Source organism: Papaver somniferum, chromosome 10 (genome assembly GCF_003573695.1).
Source record: "Papaver somniferum cultivar HN1 chromosome 10, ASM357369v1, whole genome shotgun sequence".
NCBI lineage: Eukaryota > Viridiplantae > Streptophyta > Magnoliopsida > Ranunculales > Papaveraceae > Papaver > Papaver somniferum.
The window spans coordinates 142,087,971-142,114,056 of record NC_039367.1 but is presented as its reverse complement, the minus strand read 5'-3'; the positions used below and the strand labels follow the sequence as shown (position 1 = coordinate 142,114,056).

General features: G+C 37.1%; 1 protein-coding gene and 1 pseudogene across 1 annotated transcript; both read left to right on the top strand.

Annotated features, from left to right (window-relative positions):
* Positions 1-20,909: 20,909 nt before the first annotated feature.
* Positions 20,910-21,788, top strand: LOC113317581 (PRA1 family protein F2-like). Its single transcript, XM_026565741.1, has one exon. It carries the CDS (start codon positions 20,958-20,960, stop codon positions 21,498-21,500), a length of 543 nt encoding a protein of 180 aa, XP_026421526.1. The 5' UTR covers positions 20,910-20,957; the 3' UTR covers positions 21,501-21,788.
* A 1,195-nt stretch (positions 21,789-22,983) lies between these two features.
* LOC113316368 lies at positions 22,984-24,424 on the top strand (annotated as a pseudogene).
* The last annotated feature ends 1,662 nt before the right edge of the window (positions 24,425-26,086 follow it).

Below are 26,086 nucleotides of genomic sequence, written 5' to 3'. Positions count from 1 at the left end.
GAAACCATAAATCCTAATAGAAATTCCAACTCAAGCCCATAATTGGACCCCTATTAAATCAATTCTTATTTGAATTTCAAATGAAACTGAGAGAGGAAAAATGGAGGCAGTTATTTGAGACCATTTTGTCTGAAATTGACGAACACAGTGAAGAGGAAGGATGGCTTCGATCTATATAAAGAAGAAGATGTTGTGTTGCTGTGAACTGAAGAATCAATTGAGGTTAGGTTTTGATGTGAGATTGAAGTTGCAATGATGAACAGGATGAAGAAATAAAGTTAGGGTTTGGTGTGATTCAATTTGACAGAGAGATTAAGGATCTGTTGGTTTCTAACAAGAACAGAAAGTTAGGGGTTTTTTGCTAATGGAAGATTCAAGAGATGGGGTTTTGAGCAGAAATTGGAAGATGAATCTGTTATTGATCAGAAGAATGGTTCGAATTATGAATTAGTAATGCTCTATGGTTAAATCGGCTTGTGGTAATAACTTGAAACAGGTTAGAAGTTAGGCTTTTATTTATGGGGTCTGATAGTTGAATTGAGATAAAGATGGAGTTAGGAAGAAGAATCAGTGAAGACGGAGCTGAAATGGGTTTGTGTTGAATTTACTTTTAATAGCAAGCGAATGAAGAAATTGAGATGAATTTGATGGTTGATAGGTTTCTGGAGAAGGAGAAGAATGAACTGCTGCTGTTTCAGATCGAGAAGAAATTCAAGATGGTAGAGAAATTGATTGTTTGTTGTTATTTTCAAGGGTTTGTGATGATTCTGTGCCTGAGATGTTTGGTGATGAATTTCCATGAAACTGAAGTGTTGCTGCAGAGAATTGGTGTCATGGGTATTGATGCTTAGATGAATGTATTTATAGAATGAATTAAACCCAGTTAAGAATGAAAACCCTAACTGAAAACAATTCTAATCATCTCTGCAACAACAAACGTTAGGGACTTCACAGTTCTTTGTTACAAAAGTCACAACTGAATTAGTATTTACACATTTAAAAACTAAAAAATTAGACACGTTATCACTTAACAAAGTCAGCACAAGTCAATGTCCAGTCCAGGTACCAAACCCTAACGTTGGACAAATGTTAGACCAAAAAGGCTAGTATTGGACACAACCTGAGTACTAAAGTCCAACAATTATGCCTTTTTAATGAGACAACAACAACACCATGGTTATGACTCCCCGATTGAGATTATCTTTTTCCTACAGGATTTTTATATTTTAAGTTTTTCTGAAGAGAAGTTGCCAGCTTTATCAACACGTTGTACTCTTTTCCCTTCAACAAGGTTTTATCCCATTGAGTTTTCCTTGTTAAGGTTTTAACGAGGCAACACATTTGAAGTTCCGCTTTTGAATCGCACAAGGGGGAATATTATAGGGCCTATGACCCATGAATGTCCGGTCCATTAGACTATTAGGATTTTACTTTCTACTTGTATAAATAGAACACTAAACCTATATAATGAGGTTCCTCTCTCTAGTTAATAAAATGTCCTTCTCTCTTTTGTCTCTTTCTTACTCAAATTGTTGTTGTATATTTAAAACAGTTCGACCTCTCTGTTTCTATACTTTTTTACTGTACTAATGTACTTCCCTCTCTTTTTTTCGGTCCACGAAAACACAAAAGAAAATGTAATTAAAAACTCGTTGTTTCTATGTTTTCTATTCATTAACTTATATTCTGTTGGTGATTTTTTTTCTATGATTTTTATTTATTAGTTGATATTCTATTGACAAAAGAAAAAAAAAACTTCACTTCAATTTTCTTAAAAAGCAATGGAAACCTTTACGTGTTGAACAAACCTATTATATATGGAATATATTCTCCCACTTGATGATATATATTTTCCCACTTGATTATTTATGAAGATAATTTAAGGTATAATTTACAAACTACATGAGAAAATTATTGTCTTCCAGAGAATCGATTTATCTAGCGGTTAGATGACTTTTATGCAATTGATCTCAGATCCAACTGTATGAAGTAGATGAAAATATTATAGATCATATACCCGATCCCCTTAATTGGAGTAAAATTAAAGATTCCACGGATACTAAAATGAGAAGGTATTTCTTCATGAGTAATTGTTCCTTCATGTATTTTATTAGATTCATTTAATAAAAAACGTAAAAGAGCTAACAAAATATCAAAACTACCCAGAATATTTGGTGAATGTATGTTGCATTTGAAGGATATAAAACAGGGACGGAACCAAGAAGTTTTAATTTTTTCTCGACCTGGGTTAATAGGCTTGGTCCAGTATAGCATTTCAATTTTTAGGTTGTTGGACTGTGACGATTACCTGGACTAAAGCACGGATTAGCCCAGCTGTAGGTCTGTCAGTGATATAAAAGTTATCATCTAGTGTCTACTTAACAATTTTAGAAAACTTAACTCGGTCTCCGATATGTGATCCTACAAAATGTTGAAGTGTATTGGATTAAACTATATACAATAGATTCATAACGTAATTAATTGAAAATATAACATCCACCAGCTTTTACATCAATGGTTCAAAGTACTGGGGTTTGATGAAAATTGTTTGTGAAAGGAACAAAAACCATAATGTAATATTAACTTTTGGTTCTTTCTTGAGTACCAATGTTTCTCGTGCCGCCTTTTCAGTCTACGTAGCAAAAATAATATATTAAAATTGAAGGATATAAAAGTTGGCGTCTAATGTTTAATCGTTTAACAACTTTATTAAATTTAACTCACCAACTGAAACGAAATGAGATTTTCGCAAAAAGTTGAAGTGTACTTTTTTGTAGGGTTGCCTGAGACTATTTTGCTAAAGTGTTGAAGTAAATTATATAGAGGAAAATGATGATGAAATTGGAAACACACGACTTGTTCAGGTAAAGAACAAGAATCGTAATACTAATGAACTAATGAAATTAAGTGCATCTCTAAACCTTTCAACAACTTCCTTTGTGGTATCTAAATAGATCATTAAAAACTTAATTTCCTGTTTTAGTCGGTAACTAAAAAAATGATTTTGGTTATATAGATTGTTCTTATTATCACTTATTTATCAACAAATTTATTATTTTATTAGGGTAGTATATGGACCTATGTGGTCTTAATTTCCAATATACAAATCCAAATGAGAAAAAGTTCATATGCTACATAGAGAAATAGCCTAAGAACATCTCCACCAATGGGTGTTAAAAAATTTATGCAGAGGTATTTTTTAAACCCTTATTTGTGAAAGTTTACAAATTTATACCTTTTGGAAAAATATTACTTTTTGGCTTATAACCATTTTCAATAATGTGAGTTTTTAACCTTAGAATTTATAGGTGGTTGTAACTAAATTGATGCCATGAAAATCATTCTGAAGGTCTACATAAGACTTTCTTGAAAACCCTTGTATTTAGTTTGTCATCCTACTTTGTACGTAAAACTTACCGATGGAAATGCATTTATTTTAAATTAGTAAATAATTACACTTTTTTTGTATGTCTTATGTGACTGGGTAAACATGATAAAAATGATATCATCCAATGCAAGTGATTTTATTTTATGTTTCCGATAGAGGGGACATATAAATGCTAATGTTATCTAAGAATCGTATGAAATTAAACACAAAACCAAAAAGAAATAAGATCCTACCGAAACTTAAAGTGCAATTTAATAGGATGAAACGGTAACGCAACTAATTTTTTTTAAGACATTGGAGTAAACTATCAAGAGTGCAGTAAAGAAAACTTTTATGTTTCTTAATCAATTTTTATAATGGTCAAGAAAATTAACCATAGTAACCTCATTCTGTCCTAATGAAAAAGTTATACTTCTTTGTTTTTATTTTTCTTCCTTTCCGACAGTTCTAAAATTGCTCTTTTCCATTACCAGTGTATTGTATTTTTTATTATAAACATCTAATTGACATGTGAATATAATCTTTTCAAGATGTTAGAGTTGCCTCATGGTCTAATGCCTTGTAAATTGTTTCGATGGAAATACACATGAGTGTTTCAGAACTTTTGATTGTATAATACGTATGCAATTGTATGTGTTCTAAATTTCATGAAACGAGCTGTAATATACTTAGAGCATCTCCAATAATGGATCAAAGTCTTAAATCTGGTAGCTAAATAGAATTTAAAATCAAATTTTCTAAAAAATTCATCTCCAATAATAGGATCCTTAAAGACGAGTGGTATTGTCAAAATCGAATTTGTTAACAAATTCATTTGATGACATAGTCTTAACTGGACTTCTGACTAGGCCTCTAAATTTTTTTCTAAAACTATTTGATGACATAGTCTTAACTGGACTTTCGACTAGCTAGGCCTCTAACAAATTCGATGTCATTGCTTTATAATTAACAACCCAACCGTTGGATTTTGAGTTAGACAAAGTATTTAAACTGTTTTATGTTAACCACCTACGATTTAATTGTCTTCGGTTTTTTGCATCCTGGAATCGATTCTGTAAGTAGGATGTAGCAAATTTTTAGGAAAATCTAAACTGTAATTAACATCCCCGGGCATTAGAGATGACTATTCAAATATTATAGTGTCGTCATATATGAAAACCTTCACAAGTACGGTTTTAGGAAAACCTCTGCCTAAGATTTTCATAACCCACTATGGGAGATGCTCTTATATTCCTAGAAAAATTTGTTTCTTAAACCATGATGTAAGCCGCTTTTTCTTTTGACGCCATCCACAATAACGTAAGATAAAACCTAAATTTAAAGAAATTATTAAAGAGAGAAAGCAACCACAAAATTTATGATAATATCAAAGGAAAAATAATTGGGTAATTAATTTTCATTGTCATGTGTATCTCGTCGAGATTATTCGTCCCATATAATATATGAAGTTTGAGAACCTAAAGTTTATAAGCATTGGTTAATCCTAATTTTGCAAGTCTGTTTTCAAAGTTGGTTAGGCCCATGACTTCAATATGGTATTAAAGAAGGTAATCAGTAAAGAGTCATTTGACCGCACCACTACTTCGTGTTACAGATATAATATTCACGTGTTAGTCCCAACGAGACTACACGTGAGGGGGCATGCTATTAACCCCACATAACATGGGAATCTTAAGTTCATGCAGTTTATATCGGTAACCTTTAGGTTAATTAGTTAGGCCCATAAACATGATACATATCGATGAGGACGCTTTTTGATGAGGACATGGGAAACAAGTGCTATGTTCACATTTCCCTGCCTATTAATTGTTCGACAAATTATATTTCCAACAATATCAAATTAAAATATAACATAATCAATTAACATAACAAGTTTTTTCTCTAATTTTATATTTTTGGAAACTGAATTTTATTGAGATTAATTAATAGGAAAGACACATGTCAACATATCATTTTTTCTCAATGCCACGTCGGGAAACGTCCCCATTAAAGAATTATCCCCATAAACTTCGATATTCTCTCTTTAATTGGTTTATTCATATTATATGGTTTTTAAAGGTTACACTCTGAACACCTTAATTTGTAATCGGGAAGATGTCAGAAGTAACAACTAGCTCATTTATTCTTTTCTCCATGTATTTTTTTACATTCACCACTTTTTTGTATGATTTTTTTTCGAAAAAAATTGCATATTATGTTAGTTTTGAGATTACCGGTAGGAAATATCCGCGAACAGGCTCAATTCCTTCATAATTGTAAAGCTAATTCTTAGATTGAACCCCGTACCAAGCTCGAAATTGGTAGCCTGGATAGCCAAAACCATTTTTAGAACATGTTTTAAAGAACCCCACTTTACCAGAAAAGGGTTGAAGGAACCTCATTCTCATAAGGAGTCCGTTTATATATTGTAATAGCTTCTTTCAAATGCCGATTTTGGCGTTCCAATTATAACATCTATCTATATTATAAGGGACAATGGTGTTTTTCTATTTGGACGGAGATCTACAGTTTGGACAAATAAAGAACGACCCAGATTGAGGCACATATTGAAGTTATTCAGTTACATTTCTGGCATATAAAGAATGGTCCAGATTGAGCTACATATTTAAGATTTTCAATCTATATTTTAGGCATATAAAGAAGGGTCTAGATTAATTCACATAATATTAATTTTACCTAAGATAATGAATTTAAATTGATTTTCCATTGATTTAATGTCATTTATTTTGGAGTTATTCCTCCCATTAGGCATATAAAGAAGGGAATTGTCTATTTATTTAGGAGTTACTTTTATTCCTCCCACTAACTCCTCCCATTAACTTAATTCTTAATTTAATCCTTTTTATAATCAAAATACTTTCCCAAAGGTTCATCTTTGCACAACTCTATTCTCAATGTATGATTCACTATTGTTTTGGGTGATTAAGATAATTGTTGTTAGATTTTCTCTTTAATTTTTTGTTTAACGTCAATGAATTCATAGCGCTTCACGCCTAAGTTTTATGTCATTTATGCAGTCAAAAGATACTGATCAAATACAGGTCCAGATTGAGCCACATATTTAAGATTTTCAATCTATATTTTAGGCATATAAAGAATGGTCCAGATTAATTCACATAATATTAATTTTACCTAAGATAATGAATTTAAATTGATTGCCCACGGATTTAATGTCATTTATTTGGGAGTTATTCCTCCCATTAGGCATATAAAAAAGGAAATTGTCCATTTATTTGGGAGTTACTTTTATTCCTCCCACTAACTCCTCTCATTACCCATTAACTTAATTCTTAATTTAATCCTTTTTATAATCAAAATCCTTTCCCAAAGGTTCATATTTGCACAACTCTATTCCCAAGGTATGATTCACTATTGTTTTGGGTGATTAAGATAATTGTTGTTAGGTTTTCTCTTTAATTGTTTGTTTAACGTCAATGAATTCATGGCGCTTCACGCCTAAGTTTTATGTCATTTATGCAGTCAAAAGATATTGATCAAATATTGTATTTGATCAGTTTAGTTTCTCATTGATTCTTTTAATCAATAATTTTTTTATCCCAGTTTTGTTTTTTCATTTGCAGTCAAAAATACTAATCAAATATGATTGTTATCTATTCGTTCTCATTCTTATGTTAGATGTTTTTTAATACCATACCATTTAATTTCTATTTTTTTACACATTTTTTTATTTATTTTTCTCTGGGCAGGGAATTGTTCAATTAGACTTTGACTTCTTCAGGCCAAAATCATAGAATTTACATGGAGTGAAAATAAATGACGAAGAAAACGGCTGTTTCATTGTTATGTCCTTAACTTGGGTATGTAAATAACATTTCTTAACTGTTCATACTCTTAGTTGGATCATTGTTGTTGGCCTTTCTTTTTAATTTTTTGTTTAACATCAATGGATTCATGGTGCCTTACACAATTTTTATGTCTATGCAGTCAAAAGGTACTGATCAAATATTTATTATATATTATAAGGGACAATGATTTTTTTTTATTTGGACGGATATGTACAGGTTGGACACATAAAGGACGGTCCAGATTGAGGCACGTATCTAAGTTATTCAGTTACATTTCTGGCATATAAAGAATGGTCCAGATTGAGCAACAAATCAATTAACATATTGTTTTTACCTAAGACAATGAATTAGATTTTTAATGTGTATTTATTGGGGAGTTATTTCTCCCTTTTAATGTCAAACCGTTACTTTTATTCCTCCCATTAACTTCTCTCATTAACTTAACTCTTAATTTAATCCCTTTTATAATCAAGTTCCTTTACACAACTCTATTCCCAGGGATCATTGCTTCGGTTGGGATGGTCGCTTTCGAGCCATATGTGAGAGAGAAGGGAGTCATCCTTATTGCTTCTCTCCGAGTGGTTCGGTAGGCCCAAAGAACGTTATGCAACTGATCGCACCAACTGGCACCGTATCCATCTAGCTTCTTCTTGAGCATGTCAACAATGGTTTTATTAGTTGCCTCTGCCTGGACATTGCTCTCGGGATAGATGAGTGTGGATTTATTTTTCCTGATCTTGAAACAGTTTAAGAGAAGATCAATATTTTTCCCTCAGAGTTGGGCGCCATTGTCTGATACGATGTCGGCTGGGATACCGAAACGACATATGATATGTTCAAAAAGAAACTTAAAGACATCATGGTCTCGGATGTGTCTTGGGTATGAGGCTTCTACCCATTTTGTAAAGTAGTATGTGGCAACGATTAAGTATTTTCGTTGTCCTGTTCCATCTCGTAGGGGTCCAACGATGTCGACTCCCCATTTGGCGAATGGCCAGGGGCTTATGACAGACTTTAGATCCGTTGAAGGTACATGCCTTCTTTTGCCAATTTTTTGGCATTATATGCAGGACTTTTCCATTTTCTTTGAGTCCTCGTTCATGTGAGGCAAAAATCATCCTTGCAATCTCGCTTTGTGAGCTAAGGATCGTCCCCCACTATGGTTCCCTACGTAACCATAGTGTATCTCCCTTAGTATCTCTTGGCCTTCAGCAAAGGAAAGGCATTTGAATAGGGGTCCTAGTTATGACTGTTTATATAGAATTCCATCCCTGAGCTGGTAATTCCCAGATCGTGATATTATTTTGTGTGCGAGATGCTGGTCGCTTGGGCGATCGACGTTGGCTAGGTAATTCATGATTGGTGTTCTCCAGTCGTCCTCGGGCAGGGCCTCTGCTTGGGTGGCTGAGCCTACATTGAGTATTTCCATGTCTCCTTCTAGGGGGATGTAGGGGAGCATGACCCTTTCAATTCGAACGTTTGTAGCCTCCGGGTCTACTGTCATGGAGGCTATGAATGATAAGGCGTCTGCGTGCCTATTGTTGTTCCTGTTTAAATATCGGAACGTGATATTTGGTATTTGTTCGATGTAGTGTTTGGCCAGTTGGAGATATCACTACAAACATGGGTCAGCAGCCTGATATATTCCGTCGATCTGTCGAACAATAAGCTGTGAGTCGCTCGTAAGCCTGACTTCAGTGATTCCGAGCGTAATCATTACTCAGATGGCATGTATTACTGCCTCGTATTCAGCTATGTTGTTTGTAGCGTGGAATTCTAGCCTTAAGCTGTAAACGATCCTTCGACCTGTCAGGGTCGTAAAGACCATTACGATGCCAGATCCTTATGAATTGCATGATCCGTCCACAAAGACTTCCCAACGTCTTTGGTTGTCCGAGTGAAGTAGCTCGGGAGGATCTTCTAGCTCGTCCTCCATTCCGGGTTTTTTTTCGATTTCGTCGGCATCGTCTAGAGGGAAATCGTCTAAGAAATCTGCAACCACCTGGGTTTTTATTGCTGTTTTGGCTTGGTATTTCACCCCAAATTCTTTAATTTGTGCTCCCCATTTGGAGATTCTACCTGCCCTGTCGGCATGGTCTAACATAGATTCTAACGGAGCTTTTGTGATGACTGTCACAGTATGAGCATAGATAAGACTATCTTCTCGATATTGGAATAGTTCTTATCTGCCGATGTCAGAGTCTTGCTTATGAAGTAAATGGGATGTTCTACTTCTTTGTCTATCCGAGTTAGCACCGCACTAATCGAGGTGTTAGTTGCTGACAGATAAGTGCAAAGGTTCTCGCCTGGGTTAGCATTTTGTAGAATTGGTAAAGTAGATAGATGCTCCTTAATCCTCTGGAAGGCTTCTTCGCACTCAGCGCTCCATGAGAATTTTTCTCCCTTCTTCAAGGTGTTGAAGAAGTCTTTGAGTTTATCGGACGATCTGGCGATGAACCTTCCCAGGGACGCCAATCGACCGTTTAGCCTCTGCACGTCCTTGACCGTGGCGGTCGAGGGCATTTCTAGTATGGCCCGTACTTTATCTGGGTCAACTTGGATGCCTCGTTTGGTGACTAAATATCCCAAGAATTTTCCTGAGGTTACTTCAAAGGTGCATTTTGCCGGGTTAATTTTCATACTAAACTTTCACATTTGTTCGAATATCTCTTTGAGATCGCTTGCGTGGTCCCGTGGGAGCTTGCTCTTGACAAGCATATCATCCACATATACCTCTAGGGTTTTATATGTCCAATTGTCAAACATTTTTTCCACCATTCTTTGGTAAGTCGCGCCTGCGTTCTTTAGTCCGAATGACATCTTAGCGTAACAATATAGACCTCGGGGAGTGAAGAAGGTGGTATGCTCTTGATCTTCCTCGACGAGTGAGATCTGGTTGTATCCCGAGTATCCATCCATTAGAGATAGTAGTCCATATCTGGATGTTGCTTCTACGAGCTGGTCGATGTTGGGGAGTGGAAAGTTTTCCTTCGGACAGGCTTTATTAAGATCACTAAAATCAATGCAAATCTGCACTCCTCCATTTTTCTTTGGTACTATCACCATGTTAGATATCCATGTCGGATATTGCACTTCTCGGATGACTCATGATGGCTCCATCTTTTTTAATTCTTTTTGAATTGCTTCGTGGTATTCTGGCGCCACATTTCGCATCTTTTGCCTCACAAGTTTATGTTTAGGATTGATTTTCAAATGATGGCAGCAGACTTCTGGATCTATTCCAGGCATGTCTTCCACGGAATATTCTCTTAGTACTTGCACTAATTTTTCTTGTTCCTCCTTGTCGAGGAGAGTTCCAATTCTAACCATACCCGGATTTTTGGGTGTTCTGATGTTTACTTCTTTTGTTGGTTCCGAAGCCGAGAAGTTTGACTTAAGTTCTCCGATATCAGAGAGGTTTCGTATGGGGCCCATGGGCGAGTCCGACATGGGCATATTATCCGAGATTTGTACATTGTTTGAGCGCCTTGCTTTGTTTGTTACCGCTATGTAGCCATCGATTTCAGCGTGGCTCTTAGCATTCTTGGCCCTTTTCTTATTTTCCCCCGTGGAATTTACTTTGTTTTCGCCATTCTGAACGTCTATCTTGTAGCAATATTTTTCCTCACCAGAGTCTCTGCTGATTTCTGCGACTCCATCGGGTGTAGGGAACCTTAGCCTCTAATGGTAAGTCGAGGCAAATCCTTTGATCCCATGGACCCAGGATCGCCCGACAATAGCTGTGTAGGGTGAAAGCACATCCATTACACAGAAAGTGGTTAAGGTGAGGATTTTTCCTACCCGGATTTCCAATGTCACCTCGCCCCTTTGGCGGTTCGACGAGCCGTTGAAGCCAAATATGTTGTAGGTGGAGGGTATTAGGCAGTCATCTCTAAGACCCATCTGTTTGAATGTTTCATAAAATAAGATCTCTACAGAGCTTACTCCATCGATCAGGATTTTAGGCATGGCCCATGGCAATGCCTTAGGTTTTTCTTCCTCGCCTTTGTGTTCGAGAAGTGCGATGGCCATCGTGACCACTAGCGGATCGTTGTGGTTCCATCCTCCATCAGGTGCCTCCGAGGCTGAAAATATAATAGGCAATTTCAAACACTCCTCAATGGGGGGCTCTCTAACTATACTAAACACTTCCTCACTTTCGAAGTTTCGTTTGTGAATTCGTCATGTGATATTTCCTTCAGGAGTGGGAGCAATGATAACTGAGTGCCATATCGTATTGCATCCTAGATATTGTGTCTCACGAGGGATTTCCACACGATGTATGGGTGCCCAGTGGCTGGTTGGATCGCTGGTTGCGCGATGTACTCTTGGAGCTTACCTTCATCGATCATATCATGCACCATATTTTTCAAGTCTCTGCACGAGTCTGCCGTGTGACTATGGAATTGATGGAACTCGCAGAAGTCAGTTTCATTTTTGGCCCGCTCGGGCTGCTGACCTCTGTTCTATGGGTAAGTGATTTTGTATTTTTCGCCGATCTTCTAGAGGATCTCATACACGGGGGTGTTTAGTTTCGTGTAGACTGGGTCTACAAACTTTCGCTTATTTTGTTGGGCTTGGTCTCGCCCTTTCCATCCTCCACTCCGATGTTTATCGCACTGGGTTGACCCGTTGTTGGGTCGCCCTGCTCTTTGGGCTGGCACCTGAGGGTTCTGCAGTTCTACCACATTTGCTCCTCTGTTGGTTCCTTTTACCAGTTTATCGTAAGTACCGTCTTGAAGTTCTTCAAGGGCCACGTAATCCTCCTGGATTTTTCTCAGCTTTCCCAAATTCTTTGGCATGGTTTCATATGCGGACGAATATGGGGTCTGTCTTTCTCAGACTATTTCTGAAGCCCAAGATCGCGTAGGCCTCAGAGACTCTTCCGATCTCGGCGCATAATTTTCTCCATCGTGTTACCAGAGAGCGGAGTGACTCATTTGGTCCACGGGCAAACTGGAACAGTGCGTCAACTTCAGGTTTGACTCTGCTATTGTGAATGTATGTTTCTAAGAACAACTTGGAAAGGTGAGCGAATGATTTACCGATCCTTTCGATAAATTGTTGAACCACATTAGGGCCTCTAATTTTATATTAGCTGGGAAAAACTTACACAACACCACATCGTACTGATCCCACTGGGTTAGCGTCATGCGGTAAGTTCTAAGATGTTCAATTGCATCCCCGATCCCAGTGAATGGACCTGTGAACGACGGAAGGGAACATTTCCTTGGAAATGGTTGTGTTAATAGGTTCTCGGGCAAGGGAGATTGTCCTGCCTCCTGCATTACCTCTGCAAACTTCTTGCTTTCTTGTTTTTCTGTGGATTCTCTACACATAGCCTCTAAATGGCAGAGTCGGGCCTGTAACTGATCGTCTATGTGCCTCGTGTCGGTCTTCTTCTTTCTTCCCTGTGCTCTCTCGGGTGAGAAAGAGATTTCCCGACGGCGATATATAGATCGCCCTGAGTCTTAATCGATTGTTCGGTGTACGATACAATCTTAGAACGAGTTGACTTCGAGGTCTCCCCTCTCTTGGGATTAGCGGTGGTGAGATTCTCGACCACGCATTTGGTTTCGTCATTTTTATTCCTTTCTCGCTTATGCTTGGGATCAACATCAGATGGTCCCTCGGATGGACTATCCTCTTCGTTTAGGACGTCTTTGCTTCCCTTGGGAAAGTGATCCGCTGTTTCCTCGTTTGAGGTGTCAGGGATATTGACTCGCTCATCGTCTTGCAAGTTTTCAAATGGATTCTCCTCCTCGGGGGTCTCCTATATGGTAGCAAGTGGCACCCTTTTCTTTGTTTTGCGCTTCAGCCTGCTGTTTCTCCGTTCTAGCCTCCTGTTACGTCTTTCTAGCTTTTTCATTCTCTCATCCTTCGCCTCATGCGATTTCAGGATGGCTGATATGGTCGCAGTGGTATTACCATGGTTAGAAGGTTCGTCCTTCTTTGTTTCATAGTTCACCGTTTGCCTTAGCAAACCGTTCAACCCTCCTGGTTGAGTTAAATGGATATCGTCTTGTCCTTCGAAGGGGTTTCCCTCTTCGTCAGAGCTGGAGTTATTTGTTAACCCCTCCCGATATTGATTATCGGGTTGTCCCTCTCCAGGTAGTGCACTTTTGTGCATCGTCTCGCCTAGCTCCATGTCGTCTAGACCTTCTTGGTGGGTTTCACTAGTTTCGCCTTGGGTTGCACGAGTAGATCATCTCGTATCGCCTTAATTGCGATATATGCAATAATGATTAATGTGTCTATTCTTCTAGAAAAGTGGGACCCTAAGTTTGCAGGTCACGTGCAATTACTAAGTCATAGTTCAGAATGGACAACTTTTGCACGGGAAGACTTTTTAGTACATTTTGGAGACATGTGAAGATTTCAAAACATTCCCTACTTGCATGAGGTTTTAAATGATGGAGAAAATGTGTTTTATTTGTCTCTCTTTTTGAGAAAAATACCTCCTCTAACACGTTATACCTCTATTGGGAAAAAACGAAATTATGACGATTGAGCATATCTTCCCATTCTAGGAAATATTTCTCATCATCTTTAAACTTTTGATTTTGAACAAACTTTGAGTTTGATGAATGATTATGTACTCATTAATCCTTCCCCTTGACTTAGAGTTAGGTTTCTATGAAGGAGATCTTGGATTATTGTGAGTTTTATGATGAACATCATGAAAAATCTGTATTTCAACTTTCACAGGGTGATATTTCTCTTATGAAGTTTACTGGCTAGTATTTCTTCCCAGCACTTTCATGGAGGAGATCGTTTGAGCACCGAAGTGTTTAAAACTCCATTTTTACTCTGATCTACAACTCTCCTGAGCATCTTGAGGAAGACATAGAAATCTTGAAAGAACAAAAATCTTAAAGAAAATCGATGAAAAGGATGTAGATCTGTTGATTTTGAGGGTCTTCAAGACTCCACAGATCGCATGGATCGTGATTGAGCCCGAGCTCTACTCATAAATTCTAACAAAATTCTACACAGTGGTATGAAATCCACTTCTCTCATGGAGATTATGAAAATGATATAGAGCTGTTGTTAGGGAGGTAGAATAGATCTTCATACCTCTCTGTTTCTAGAGCCAAAATGTAGTTCCATCTTTTCTGATGACTACACCCATGTGAATCTAAAGGCTATAAACTACTCAAACATTCAAGATTCAAGATGAACAAGATGTAAAGAACATGAAAAGTAAAGATTAACACAAGCATATAACGTGGTTTGGCCATGAATACCTACATCCACGGGAAAGAAGATGTTTTATTTATTGATTATAAGGTCTTACCCTTGAAAGAACTACAAATGTCACTTACACTTCTCATTCTCTCTATCTCTAGATCTCTCTCAGGAATTCTCTGTAGAAAGACCATCTAAAATGTTAAATAAGTTGTCAATCTCCTTCTACATGGACTGGTATTTAGAGGCAAATTAGACTCGTGAAGGCCTGGTCTTGCCGAGCTGCCTTCGCCGTTTCGGACTGGTTCTATACTATCCCTCGTGATGGCTTGCTTGGTTCTCCCTCCGAGTCGTCTCGCTCTGCTCGTCATCGTGTAGTCCTTCTCAGGAGAACCTGTGCTCTATCACCTCTGGGTCGTAGTATAGATCGCCCGAGGATTCCATGGCGATGTAGATTCATCCACGCCTGTCACTTGACCGTCTGAGCGGATTCAACCACTCCTCACACGCGTCATTCATGTGGCGTTTGTAGCAGGTGGCTCGATTCAGACGAACCTACCTTTTTAGAGTAAGATTCGGTGTTCCTATCCCATCATCTTATCATATATTCATCCCTTAGGATGTTGACACGTGGCCGTCGGAAAATTTACCCTCACAATTACAGTTAATCGTCGATTTGGGGTAAACAATCGTGTACGTTAGGACTCGGTGGACAGTTTCATAAAGTAAGTAGTCATTTTTTACGAGTTAGTCATGTGTTTTATTATCATCATGATCGTGTAATAACATAGGTAAAATATTGTTCATATAGCTAAACAAGATTATAAGACTATGAGGAAAATTGATTTGAACATTTTACGCAACTCGAGGATATAAAAGCCAGTGTCCAGTGGTGAGCTGAGACGTCTACTTAAAAGACTGGATATACTTAATTTCATTAAGATATATGCCACCCTAAATGAGGTTCTATTAAAACAAAATTTTGGCTACTTAATCTTTTCCGGTGAATCTAATTCCATTTGAATAGGGATAGATGGGTGTTCTTGAGCTTTTTTCTATTGGCAGGTTTAGTTAAGCGTTATAAGTTCAAATCTATCATAAAGCAAACAAGATCTTTACACTATACGTACATATTTGACGATATCTGAGTCTCGCTGTTTTTCTTTTATCATCCATACTCTTTTGACAATAAAAACTCTAAATTTTCTTCTAAATTATATTATACTCCCCTAGTTGAAGGAAATATAGCACATTAAGAAAATGATCCTCTTCTAGAGAATTTAACAGTTAGATGACTTTTATTTCCATGTTGTCCAAAATTTATACTCGTTTGCCAGTACTTCTTGTGTCAACTTGGAGTAAAAGATACCATAGGATCATTGGGCCTTGAACATGAGTCTCACATGTTTCATTCAATAACAAACATAAAATTGTTAAGTACAAGATAACAAACCATGATAATTGAGTGAATATTTTTTTGCAATTCAAGGATATAATGTTGGTGTCTAGGTCTACTTAAACGATTTTATTAAAAATCAACGCAACCACCAAAATGAGGTTGAAGTGCATCGCTTCCTTGACTGGGTCGCTTATTTATTAAGGTGTTGGTGTAAACTAAGTTGCAAGCTGAATTCTTCTTCCCCAACATTGAAGGCCGGGAATCATAAAACTATGAACTCAATGTAGATGGTGATCAGGTGCACAAAATCAGAATGATCAAATTTAAGGGTTTTTTAACTTCAAACGGGAATCCTCAATTTGTTTTTCAACGAGTAAGAATAACTGTAAATCAACTTGATGCATGTATCAATATCTAAGTGAGCGGACGCTATATATTCAGCGTTTGATACTCAAAAAACAAGGTATCAAGATGAATCGATGTGATAAAAAACGAGGTTAGCTTCTTCGGAGCATCCTTAGTCTTGGTTATGTTAAATGAGTATTGATTTAACATATAAATTTGTGCTATTTGGTCATCATCCGACCTTAGCTCGGTTGCTAGAGCAGAGGACTGTAGTAGTTGCAGCTTTAATCCTTAGGTCACTGGTTTGAGTCCGGCAAGTTGGAATTCTAAAAAGTTTCGAATCCGGCAAGTCAGGAATTCATTTTTTAAATTTTATGACAATACAACTTACATTTTCATTAGTACGATTTCTTTAACTGCCGCAGCAACTCATTTGAGGAGCCAGCTACCGGAAGTGCATACCGATCTATTATTCTCTACATGAGTACCGACTTTGTTAATAGGGTCAACTGATTCAATTCAAGCCTTATTAGTACGAAAATGGGTCATTTGTCCAAATATTTTTGAATCACGGTTCAAATGGACGAGTAAAAAATAGTTTGGGTGAAATGGCCAAAAAAAAATAGCAAGGATGAAACTGGATTCATCCTAGCTTAAATTTAAAAAATAGCAAGGATGAAACTGGATACATCCTGTGTAAATTAAAAATAAGAAAAAATAATTGAAAATGGGCACGATGAAACTGGTTACATCCTGCCTATTTTTACATTTTTGTCCATTTAAACAGTATCAAAATCTAACTGTCCATTTCACCCAGGAATTGTTGATTTTGGTCTTTTTAACCAATTTTGTGTTATTAGTAATCCTTAGGTCACTAGTTCCCATCTGGTAGGTCGGAAATTTTTGCACTACAACTAGAATACTTGATGGTTCGAATCATGTAGGTAGGAAAATTCTCTAATCCCGGTCTTTGAGAAATTTTTGCTCAGAAGCGAATTTTTTATGCCCCCAATTCTTTTTCACAAACGGAAAATAATTATTTCTTACTTTAAAATCCTAAATCCCAATCTTTCAAAGGATTAATAGTTTCATAAAAACACCAAAATCAACTAATTGAACACCCACAATAACCCTCTAACAATATTTGGATTAATCATGATAACATAGAGCGATAAAAACCCAACATCTTCTCACCAAAATATAAAACCTATTTGTTCTCTATTTATATGTGTGTTAGAATCAGAAAAGAGGGGAATGAAGAGAAATTAATGAGTTACATTTTCCAATCGACAATACAAGAGATTTCAATAGTTACCTAAACATAGAGCTGTCAAACGGGCAAGCTAGGGTCAACCCGGCCCTAGCTTGACAAGCCATGGACGGGTTAGGGTCAGCCCTAGCCCTAGTACTATTCATGTACAAGCCAAAAACCCCAACCCTAATCCTAGACGGGTTGGTTCTAATGGGTTGCGGGTTGGCTTGTTAAATGGGGTGGTTGAAACTAAAATCACTTAAATGTATAAAAAAATTAGTGGGCAGAGGGATCACTACTCCGTAATCCTAAATCAAATGAAATTTGGATTGTATTAAATCATTTAAGGAAATATGAACTTTGATTTCTAGCACAACACCCTAAAATTCTTAAATTAGTAACTTAAAATTCCTAAATTAGTAACTCACATGAAATTGACGGGTTGACCCTAACCCGGCTTGTTTTTACTAGGGCTAGATATGACAACCCTAACCCGTTTTGTTTAGACAACAAGCCAAGCCGAGCCGGGTTAAAACAAGCCAAACTAGGTCCAACCCGCGGGCCGGGTTAGAAATTGACAGCTCTACCTAAACACCTTTCTTCTTTAGATTTAGGCCCCAAAAGACCAAAGGAAAAAAAACATATGCCAAAAACAAAAAAAAATATTAGTGAGTTTAAAGAAGATTCATTAGCATAAGTCCCCAAACATCTATATCAATTAAAATCCTGCCACAAATGCTTTTGTAGTTTCATTAGTTAGTCCCTATATTTACTTTAGTTTTAAGAATACCCCTTAATGTAAAACTAGGATTTTGCTGTCCCTAGGCTTTGCTGCCCCAAAGTGGGCATTTTCCTGATTTCCCTATGGGGCCAGCCCTGCTCTTATTTGGAGCAAGTCGTACCAAGTGACTAACTATCTCTTCTGATATTCCGTAGTCGCCATTTTTCGTTTGTATCTTTTACATTCCCGCAATTTTGAAGAGCCGGCAAGTGAAAATGCATACACATGTAAAGTAGTGTTCTGTTCAGCCAGGTTAAGAGTGTGCTGATTCATTTTTATCCTCTTAATTGTATTGGGTTAAAAAATATCTGTCCTTAGCTCAGTCGGTAAATCAGAGGACTGTAGTAGTAGTTAAAGCTTTTAATCCTTAGGTCACTGGTCTGGTTCATATCCGACAGTTCGGAAATTTTTAGGATTAGTCTTCACATCTGACCTTGGCTCAGTTTTGGTAGGGATGAAGACTGTGTAGTAATTGTATACTGGTCATGATAAACAAGCACTAGCCATGTTTATATGTAATTTCATGGTGGGAATCACCCGCTTCGTTTGTGTTCAATTTCAGGACCCGTTGCGGTGAAGTAATTAAAAGATTTCGTAAGTATCATGCAATGAGTCAGGACTCTTCATGAGCTTTAGCGTCTCATACGATAAAAATGTAAAACACATATTACGCGAGGAACAAATTCGCTACGAAAGCAGATTTGTTACACATTTTTATACAAAAAGTTTTAATAAAATGCAAGCAAATTACTGAAAGAAGGTTATTCAAGAGAAATGTGGTGTATGGAAGTAAAATGAGACGTTGGAGTAAACTATAAAGAATAAATCATAAACTGGTATATTAGGTTTTTGGAAGAAACTAAGAGTATTTAGTGTTAAAATTTTTAAGTATTGATATCTTTATAGTCATAGAGTCAGATGGTATAAATTTTATGAAAATGTGATTTTTTATTTTTTCAAAAAGAGCGACTCCAGATTGTTACAATTATTACGATTCTTCTACCTTTCAAAATGCTCGAGACACCGAGCAATTAAAGAGAAGAAGAAATCATGATTTTTCTTTCTTGGTCATCTTGAATTAAGTTGAGGACATTGCTACTTGAGTCGTGGGCTGATAACATTGACTAGTCTATAGGCATGAAAGGATCGTTAGCATATAAGAATAACATTGCAGTTATCAATTAATCGTGCATACTAAGCAGTGGACACTAAGTTATTGAGTTTCTCTCTATGAACATTTTCCTCCTGGTCGACATGCCCAGTTCACCCATTCTTCTAGCTCCTGCCTTCATTTATGTTTCCTTTCCTATGACGTTAAGTAAAGCAACACAGTCTAACTTAAAGATCTATTTCCAAGAAACGCTACATCATCCTAGCTCCAGAGTACACCTTAATCTATGGTCACATATTTCTCCAACTATATAAACTTCCCAAAGTCAGAGTTCGGTTTACTTTTCTATGCACCGAATTTAAGTCATGTTCACCTTAGCTCAGTTAGTAAAGCAGAGGACTGTAGTAGTAGTTGCAGCTTTTAATCCTTGGGTCACTAGTCTGGTTCGAATCCGGAAGGTTTTAGGCTTAGTCCTAGGCATGTGACCACCGTGGCTCAGTTTTGGTAGAGCTGAAGGCTGTGTAGTAATTGTAGATTGATCATGATAAAACAAGCAGTAACCATGTTTTGTAATGTTTGTAATCATTTTGTGGAGATCACCGCTTCATTTTTGTTCAATTTCAGCACCAGTTTCGATGAAAATAAAATTTAGTAAGTGTCATGTAATGCGTCCGGTCTCTTCATAGGTTTTAGCGTGTCTCAAATGTGTGACAAATTTGCTATGTAAGTTGATTTGTTGCAAATATTTATACCGTCAAAGCTAAATAGCCAGTGATCATTGTGGAGTTCTATGTGTAAGCTTAAAATGCAAGCTAACCTAAAAGAGGTTTACAAGATAAACACGGTGTATTGAGACGCTGGAGTAAACTATAAAGAATAAATTATAAATTGTGATATTAAATAAGGTGAGGATACCACAATCTCCGGAGATTAGTTTTAAAACTTTCAGGGATGTCTTTGTAGTCATAGCGCTGATCAGAAGGGATGATTTTTGGGAATAGTATATTTTGAAGAAAAAAAATTCACAACCATTTGGGAGCTTTTAAAGGTATTTCTTAAATAAGATTAAGTTACCGCTGTTTATTCATGTTTCATAAAGAAAGAGTTGTTCCACCAATTTTATGATGTTATAGATGAGCCTAAGCGTTATCTTGATCATTGAATTCATCACGATTCTTCAACATTTCAAGATACTTGAGGCACATCTGCCATTAAAGAAACCCACAATTTAACTATTGCATTGAGAAATACTCCTAATTGAGTAGAAACCCACAATTTAACTATTGCATTGAGAAATACTCCTAATTGAGTCTACACGTCACAGTTATTAACTGTGCATACAATGGACACTAAATTTCCCAACTTCCATGCTACACGTTCTGGCAATAAACATTTTCCTCCCGGTCGAGAGATTCCCAGTTAACCCATGCTTTTAGTTCCTTCCTTCATTTATGTTTCCCTTCCCATGACGTTAAAAAAAGCAATAAGTCTAACTTAAAGATCTATTTCCAAGAAACGCTACATCATCCTAGCTCCAGACTCCAGAGTAGTACACCTTAATCTATGGTCACATATTTCTCCAACTATATAAACTACCCTAAGTCAGACTTCTGTTTACTTTTCTCACTCTAGACTCCAAACTGCTCTAAGCTTTATTTTCTCTCAGAATTTGAGTTTGTATAGAGAAATGGCGACTGACCATGAATCAGTACAAACTCCAATATTACCTGAATCAACAGGTGGTTTAGAGCTTCTCTTACGAGCAAAAGACCGACTAAGATCTGATCTAGCAACTACAAGGCCTTGGAAAGAAATGATACCACAAGAAGGTTTCAACATTCCACCTACTTTTAATGATTTGGTTTCACGAATCAAAATCAATCTAGCTTACTTTCGTATGAACTATACCATTCTCGTCTTACTAAGTCTTTTTCTAAGTTTGCTCCGGCATCCAGTTTCGTTACTAGTCTTTGTTTTGATGATGTCTTTATGGTCGTTCTTCTATTTCTTGCGCGACGAACAGTTGGTGATTCTTCACCGGAATATTGACGATCGTGTGGTTTTAGTTGTGCTGTCTGTTTTTACTATCTTAGTTTTGTTGTTAACCCATGTTACACTTAACATTCTTATTTCGGTTTCTCTTAGTGTTGTTTTTATTTTGATTCATGCTGGTTTAAGGAAGAATGAAGATTTGTTTGTTCTTAACGACAACAACGAAGAAGAAGACTAAGAGCAACTTCCTTTGGCTCCAGCTTCTTCACTTTCGTCATGATCCAGTTCCGGAATGTACGAGATTCGAATTCCACTCGGTCGTATAAACCTACATGGACTTTACCACTATGCTACGATGCCATGTAAAACCAAGTACAGTAATGTTAACGTTTTCAAAGTTTTCTTCTTAATGGGAAAGCTTGAATGTTATTGAAGTTCTTGTTAACTCTGAATTAAAGCTTGTTGTGTTGTAATTCTTTTTTACTTTGCTTAATATAATGGAAAGCTAAATTTCTTTTTGATTCAACCAATGGAGGTTTTAATAAATCTCGAGAAATGGTAAAATTTGTCAACTCTAGTATTTGATCGAGAGAGATTGGTGTGCATCTCAAGAATCAAAGGCAATTGAAAAGTTATTTACATGTGGCTCCAATTATGGTTCCGAAGAATCTGGACGTTTCCCAAGAACTGATCTGGTGTTCATTTCAATAGCTAGAAGAGGAGGGCCTTGGCACAGCTATTGATATAGGCCCTGCATTGCAGTAGGAAGGCCCTCCTGATCATCTGCTTTTCCTCGACGTCCAATTGGCTTTAGGATGGTTATTTGGGTTCACATGAGGTTAACGCTTTCTTTGAAAGGGAGATCAATTTTGTGGGCAGTGGCACTCCCTAATAAATATTTAGGTAGTGAATTTAATAGTAATATAGTATATTTTTTATTTTGATCGTTTGATTTGACGATGACAAAGCCAAGAACAAATTCAAGCACAAATGAATAAACGCATGTAAGAATTAAGAACAACAAAACATTCTCGACACAATATCCAAAACCTTCAAAGATGATATTTCTAACTCATCTTTATATAAAATCTTCTTAGGTTATGCGCTCGAACATTTAACAATATTGTCTCGCAAGAGGAATTGCATTGACTTTCCCATATTTCAACCATATTTTGAGAGCATTTGGTATATATGTCATCGCGCCAGATGTACTTTGTGCACTCAAAATTGAGCCATTTCAAGCCTTCGGGACTGTAATTAAGCGCCAAACTAGAGTGAGTACTTTTCAAGTTTCGCCAAACTTGATACTTTTCATGTCTGATGAAACTAAGAGATGTTGTAATATCCGTACTTGGTACATGCAGTTGGCTATGTGAATTTCGCCCTTGCAAAACTTTGAAACACATTATTAGCAGACTCCAAAATTATCGTTACTGCATTGATCATGCAATCGCATGTACGTCGTCGTTTCAGGAACATAAGCACTATTTTCTACTCATAAATTCCTGTTTGGTGTTGCCAAGGACTTTGTGGGACACGGAATTTCACCTTTTATTAAGTCCTAATACGTCAAAAATCTCTATCAAATATAGTGACAGAGGTCAGGTCAGGTCATTCATTCTACTAGTTTATTTACGAATTCTAAACGGCTCCGAGAGTTCTATTAAAGGAGGAAAATGATATTAGGATTCTGAGCTTTATCATCATGAGGTAGTAATGAAATGATCTCTAAGAAAATAATAGAAGATGATCATGATCATGATCATCATAGTAAGAAAGACGATGTACCAGCAATACCAAAGGTTGGGATATTAGCATCACATGGATCCATGTCTGTGTGTGGCAGAAGAAGAGAAATGGAAGATGCTGTTACTGTAATACCAGGTTTGATACCTTCATCAACTCGTAACAGTACACGTGATCATGATTTTAATTTTTTTGCTGTTTTTGATGGACATGCGGGGTACGCTGTAGCAAATCTATGTAGCGAGCAGTTGCATAAGATACTTGTGAATGAGATTCAGTGTTCGTCGAATCTTGATGAGATTGACTGGGAGAATGTTAGGGTGAGTTGCTTTCTAAAGATGGACGAAAAAGTAGTTAGCGGGAAAGAAGTTGAGGATGAAAATATAAAGTCAATAGGATCAACGGCAGTGGTTGCTTTGATCAGTAAAGATAAGATTATTGTTGCTAATTGTGGTGATTCCAGGGCTGTTTTGTCTCGTGCTGGCTCACCTGTCCCACTTTCCCAAGACCACAAGGTAACTAATTTTCTAGCTACTTTCTTTCAAGGTACAGGGGTTAATGGGTTTCACCAAAATGGCAAAATCTATATAATTGAAATGTTGTTTTTGCTTGGTATTTGTGAACTTCGTGAAACTTGGCAATTCTTGTAAATTTTTCATGTGTTTTTTGTTTTTATGATGTTTTAAATATTTTAAGTGTAATTTGTATTATACGATTTCAAGCATGACAGGAAAGATGAGAGGGAGAGAATTGAAGCAGCCCGAGGAACCGTTATCGATTGGAATGGTTACCGTGTGCTTGGTGTACTAGCTACCTCAATATCTATAGGTACTTGAGCAATACTACATCACCTCTCCCTTTCAGATAAAAAAAAAGTTTCATACTAAAGTTTCATTCAGAAATGTTTTTGATATTATTGTGGGCAGAGTACAAAAGAGAGAAAGAAAGAACATGCAATCAAAAAACAATAAAAATTATCAATAAGACCGAGTAAGTCTCGAATAAAACCACGGCTCAATTAGCTACCAAATTATCGGTATAGATGTTTCCTATGCTTCTGCTGCTGCTAACACGAATTTTGATTTTTCCTTTCGCCCAGGTGATCGCTACCTCAAGCCATATGTAACATCCATCCCGGAGGTCACGATAACTTCACGAACTGAAAGTGATTAGTTTGTGATATTGGCTAGTGATGGTTTATGGGATGTGATGTCAAACAAGATGGCTTGCAATATAGCAAGGAGATGTCTCGAAGGTAGAGTAGCAAGAGGATCCTCATCAAGGGGATTGTCATCACCTTCAGATCATACTAGTAATGCAGCACTGGCTGCGGCATTTCTGACGGAAGTTTCTATGGCTAAAGGAAGTAAAGATAACATCAGTGTTGTGATTGTTGAGTTGAAGAAACTAAATTAGCCTAATATTAATGATTCTCATTTAGTTTTAAGATGACTGGCCGGACACTTGGTGTGTTTACATGCCAAGAGGTCTGTGAATTAGGATCCCGCTAATTACATTGTGAGGGTATTTTTTTCTTATTCGTATGGTAGGTATAACAAATCTCTCTTCCTATCAGTGAGGTTTATTGAAATAAAGAACAAACAAGTGTTATTCGCACATTGATTTCATTTTCACATTTGAAACCCCAATTAAGACATGTGAGAACTAAGCAGGCAAATGCAAAACATACTGCATGGACAAAACCAAACTATGACATGTGCATTTTTGGGTACAGCGAAAATTTCTTCCGGCATGACACATGCCGGCTTGTGTGTCGACACAGATGATCAGACCACACGTTTTGTGTTGCTAAGTTATGATGGAGTTGGCTCGTGGAATGAATAAAACTGCTTGATGAACTATGATTAGTTCAGAAACTGCTTGCACTAGTTCAGAAACTGCTTGCTGTCTAGCTTCCTCGAATTCATTTGTTCTGACAAGATTAAGTTATTTCATTTCTGCCAAAATCATTGTCGTGTCTCTACCACATTCAGTTTTCGGCGGTCAAGTCTGAAAATCGGTCAACTAATACACATGTCGAAAATTCCTGAAGGATCATCCATTCAAGTGGTCGCATCTTGATCTTTCAAATAAGGAAGGGTCAAGCCTCTTGTATTAAACCGAATCTCAATGCTTATGCTACAAAACACCTGCACCAACATAACACTATTAAATATAACTTAGCTCGATGCTTATCCTACAAAACACCTGCACCCCAATCAAGACATGTCTAAGCATGTAAATGCAAAACATGCTGCATGGAAATGACCAAACTATATGACATGTGCGTTTTTGGGTACTACGAAAATTTCTTCCAACATCAATCATGCCGGCTTTTCTGCCGACATATATGATCAGACCAAACATATTGATTAGTTTTTCTGTCAGCTTCCTCAAAATTCATTTGTTCTGACAAGATTCAGTTATTTCATTTCTGCCAAAATCATTGTCGTGTCTCTACCACATTCAGTCTTCGACAGTCAACTCTGAAAATCGGTCAACTAATACACATGTCGAAAATTCTTGAAAGATTATCAACTCAAGGGGGTTACCTCATCTGGATCTTTCGAATAAGGTTTCGAGATGGTGCCGGGAAGGTATGCGGAGAAGCTTTGAGAAATGTAGTCCGTTGTGGCTGGAGCAACTCATTCAGAAGCTGTGTCAGCGATGAAGGGTTGCCTTCTAGCTAATTATATGGGTCTTCCACTTGGAGACAATGCTGCCAAATTGCAAAAATGGGAGGAATTCATTGAGAAACGCAAAATTAGATTCTTCGTGGACGAAATGTAGTCTCATAAACACGAACAAGCTAACTCTATTAAAGAATGTGCTATCAAGTATTCCCATCTATATGCTTTCTCTAGCTCTTTATTGCTCCTCCAAAGGTGGTAGAATCTTTGGAAAGGGATGTTTGCAATTTCATTTCAGCAGGGCCGGCCCTGAGTTTTTGCTGCCCCGAGGTGTAACAGAAGTTGTTTCCCCATTAATAGTGATGGCGTGTTTCATTCTTGTTTACTGGTTTATTTGATGGGGCATATTGCACAACCATAATCTAAACATATTTAACCCTTCAACATT

Bases quoted from the DNA above. Each gene is read 5' to 3' on its own strand.
- LOC113317581 (XM_026565741.1), top strand. From the start codon at position 20,958: ATGGCGACTGACCATGAATCAGTACAAACTCCAATATTACCTGAATCA.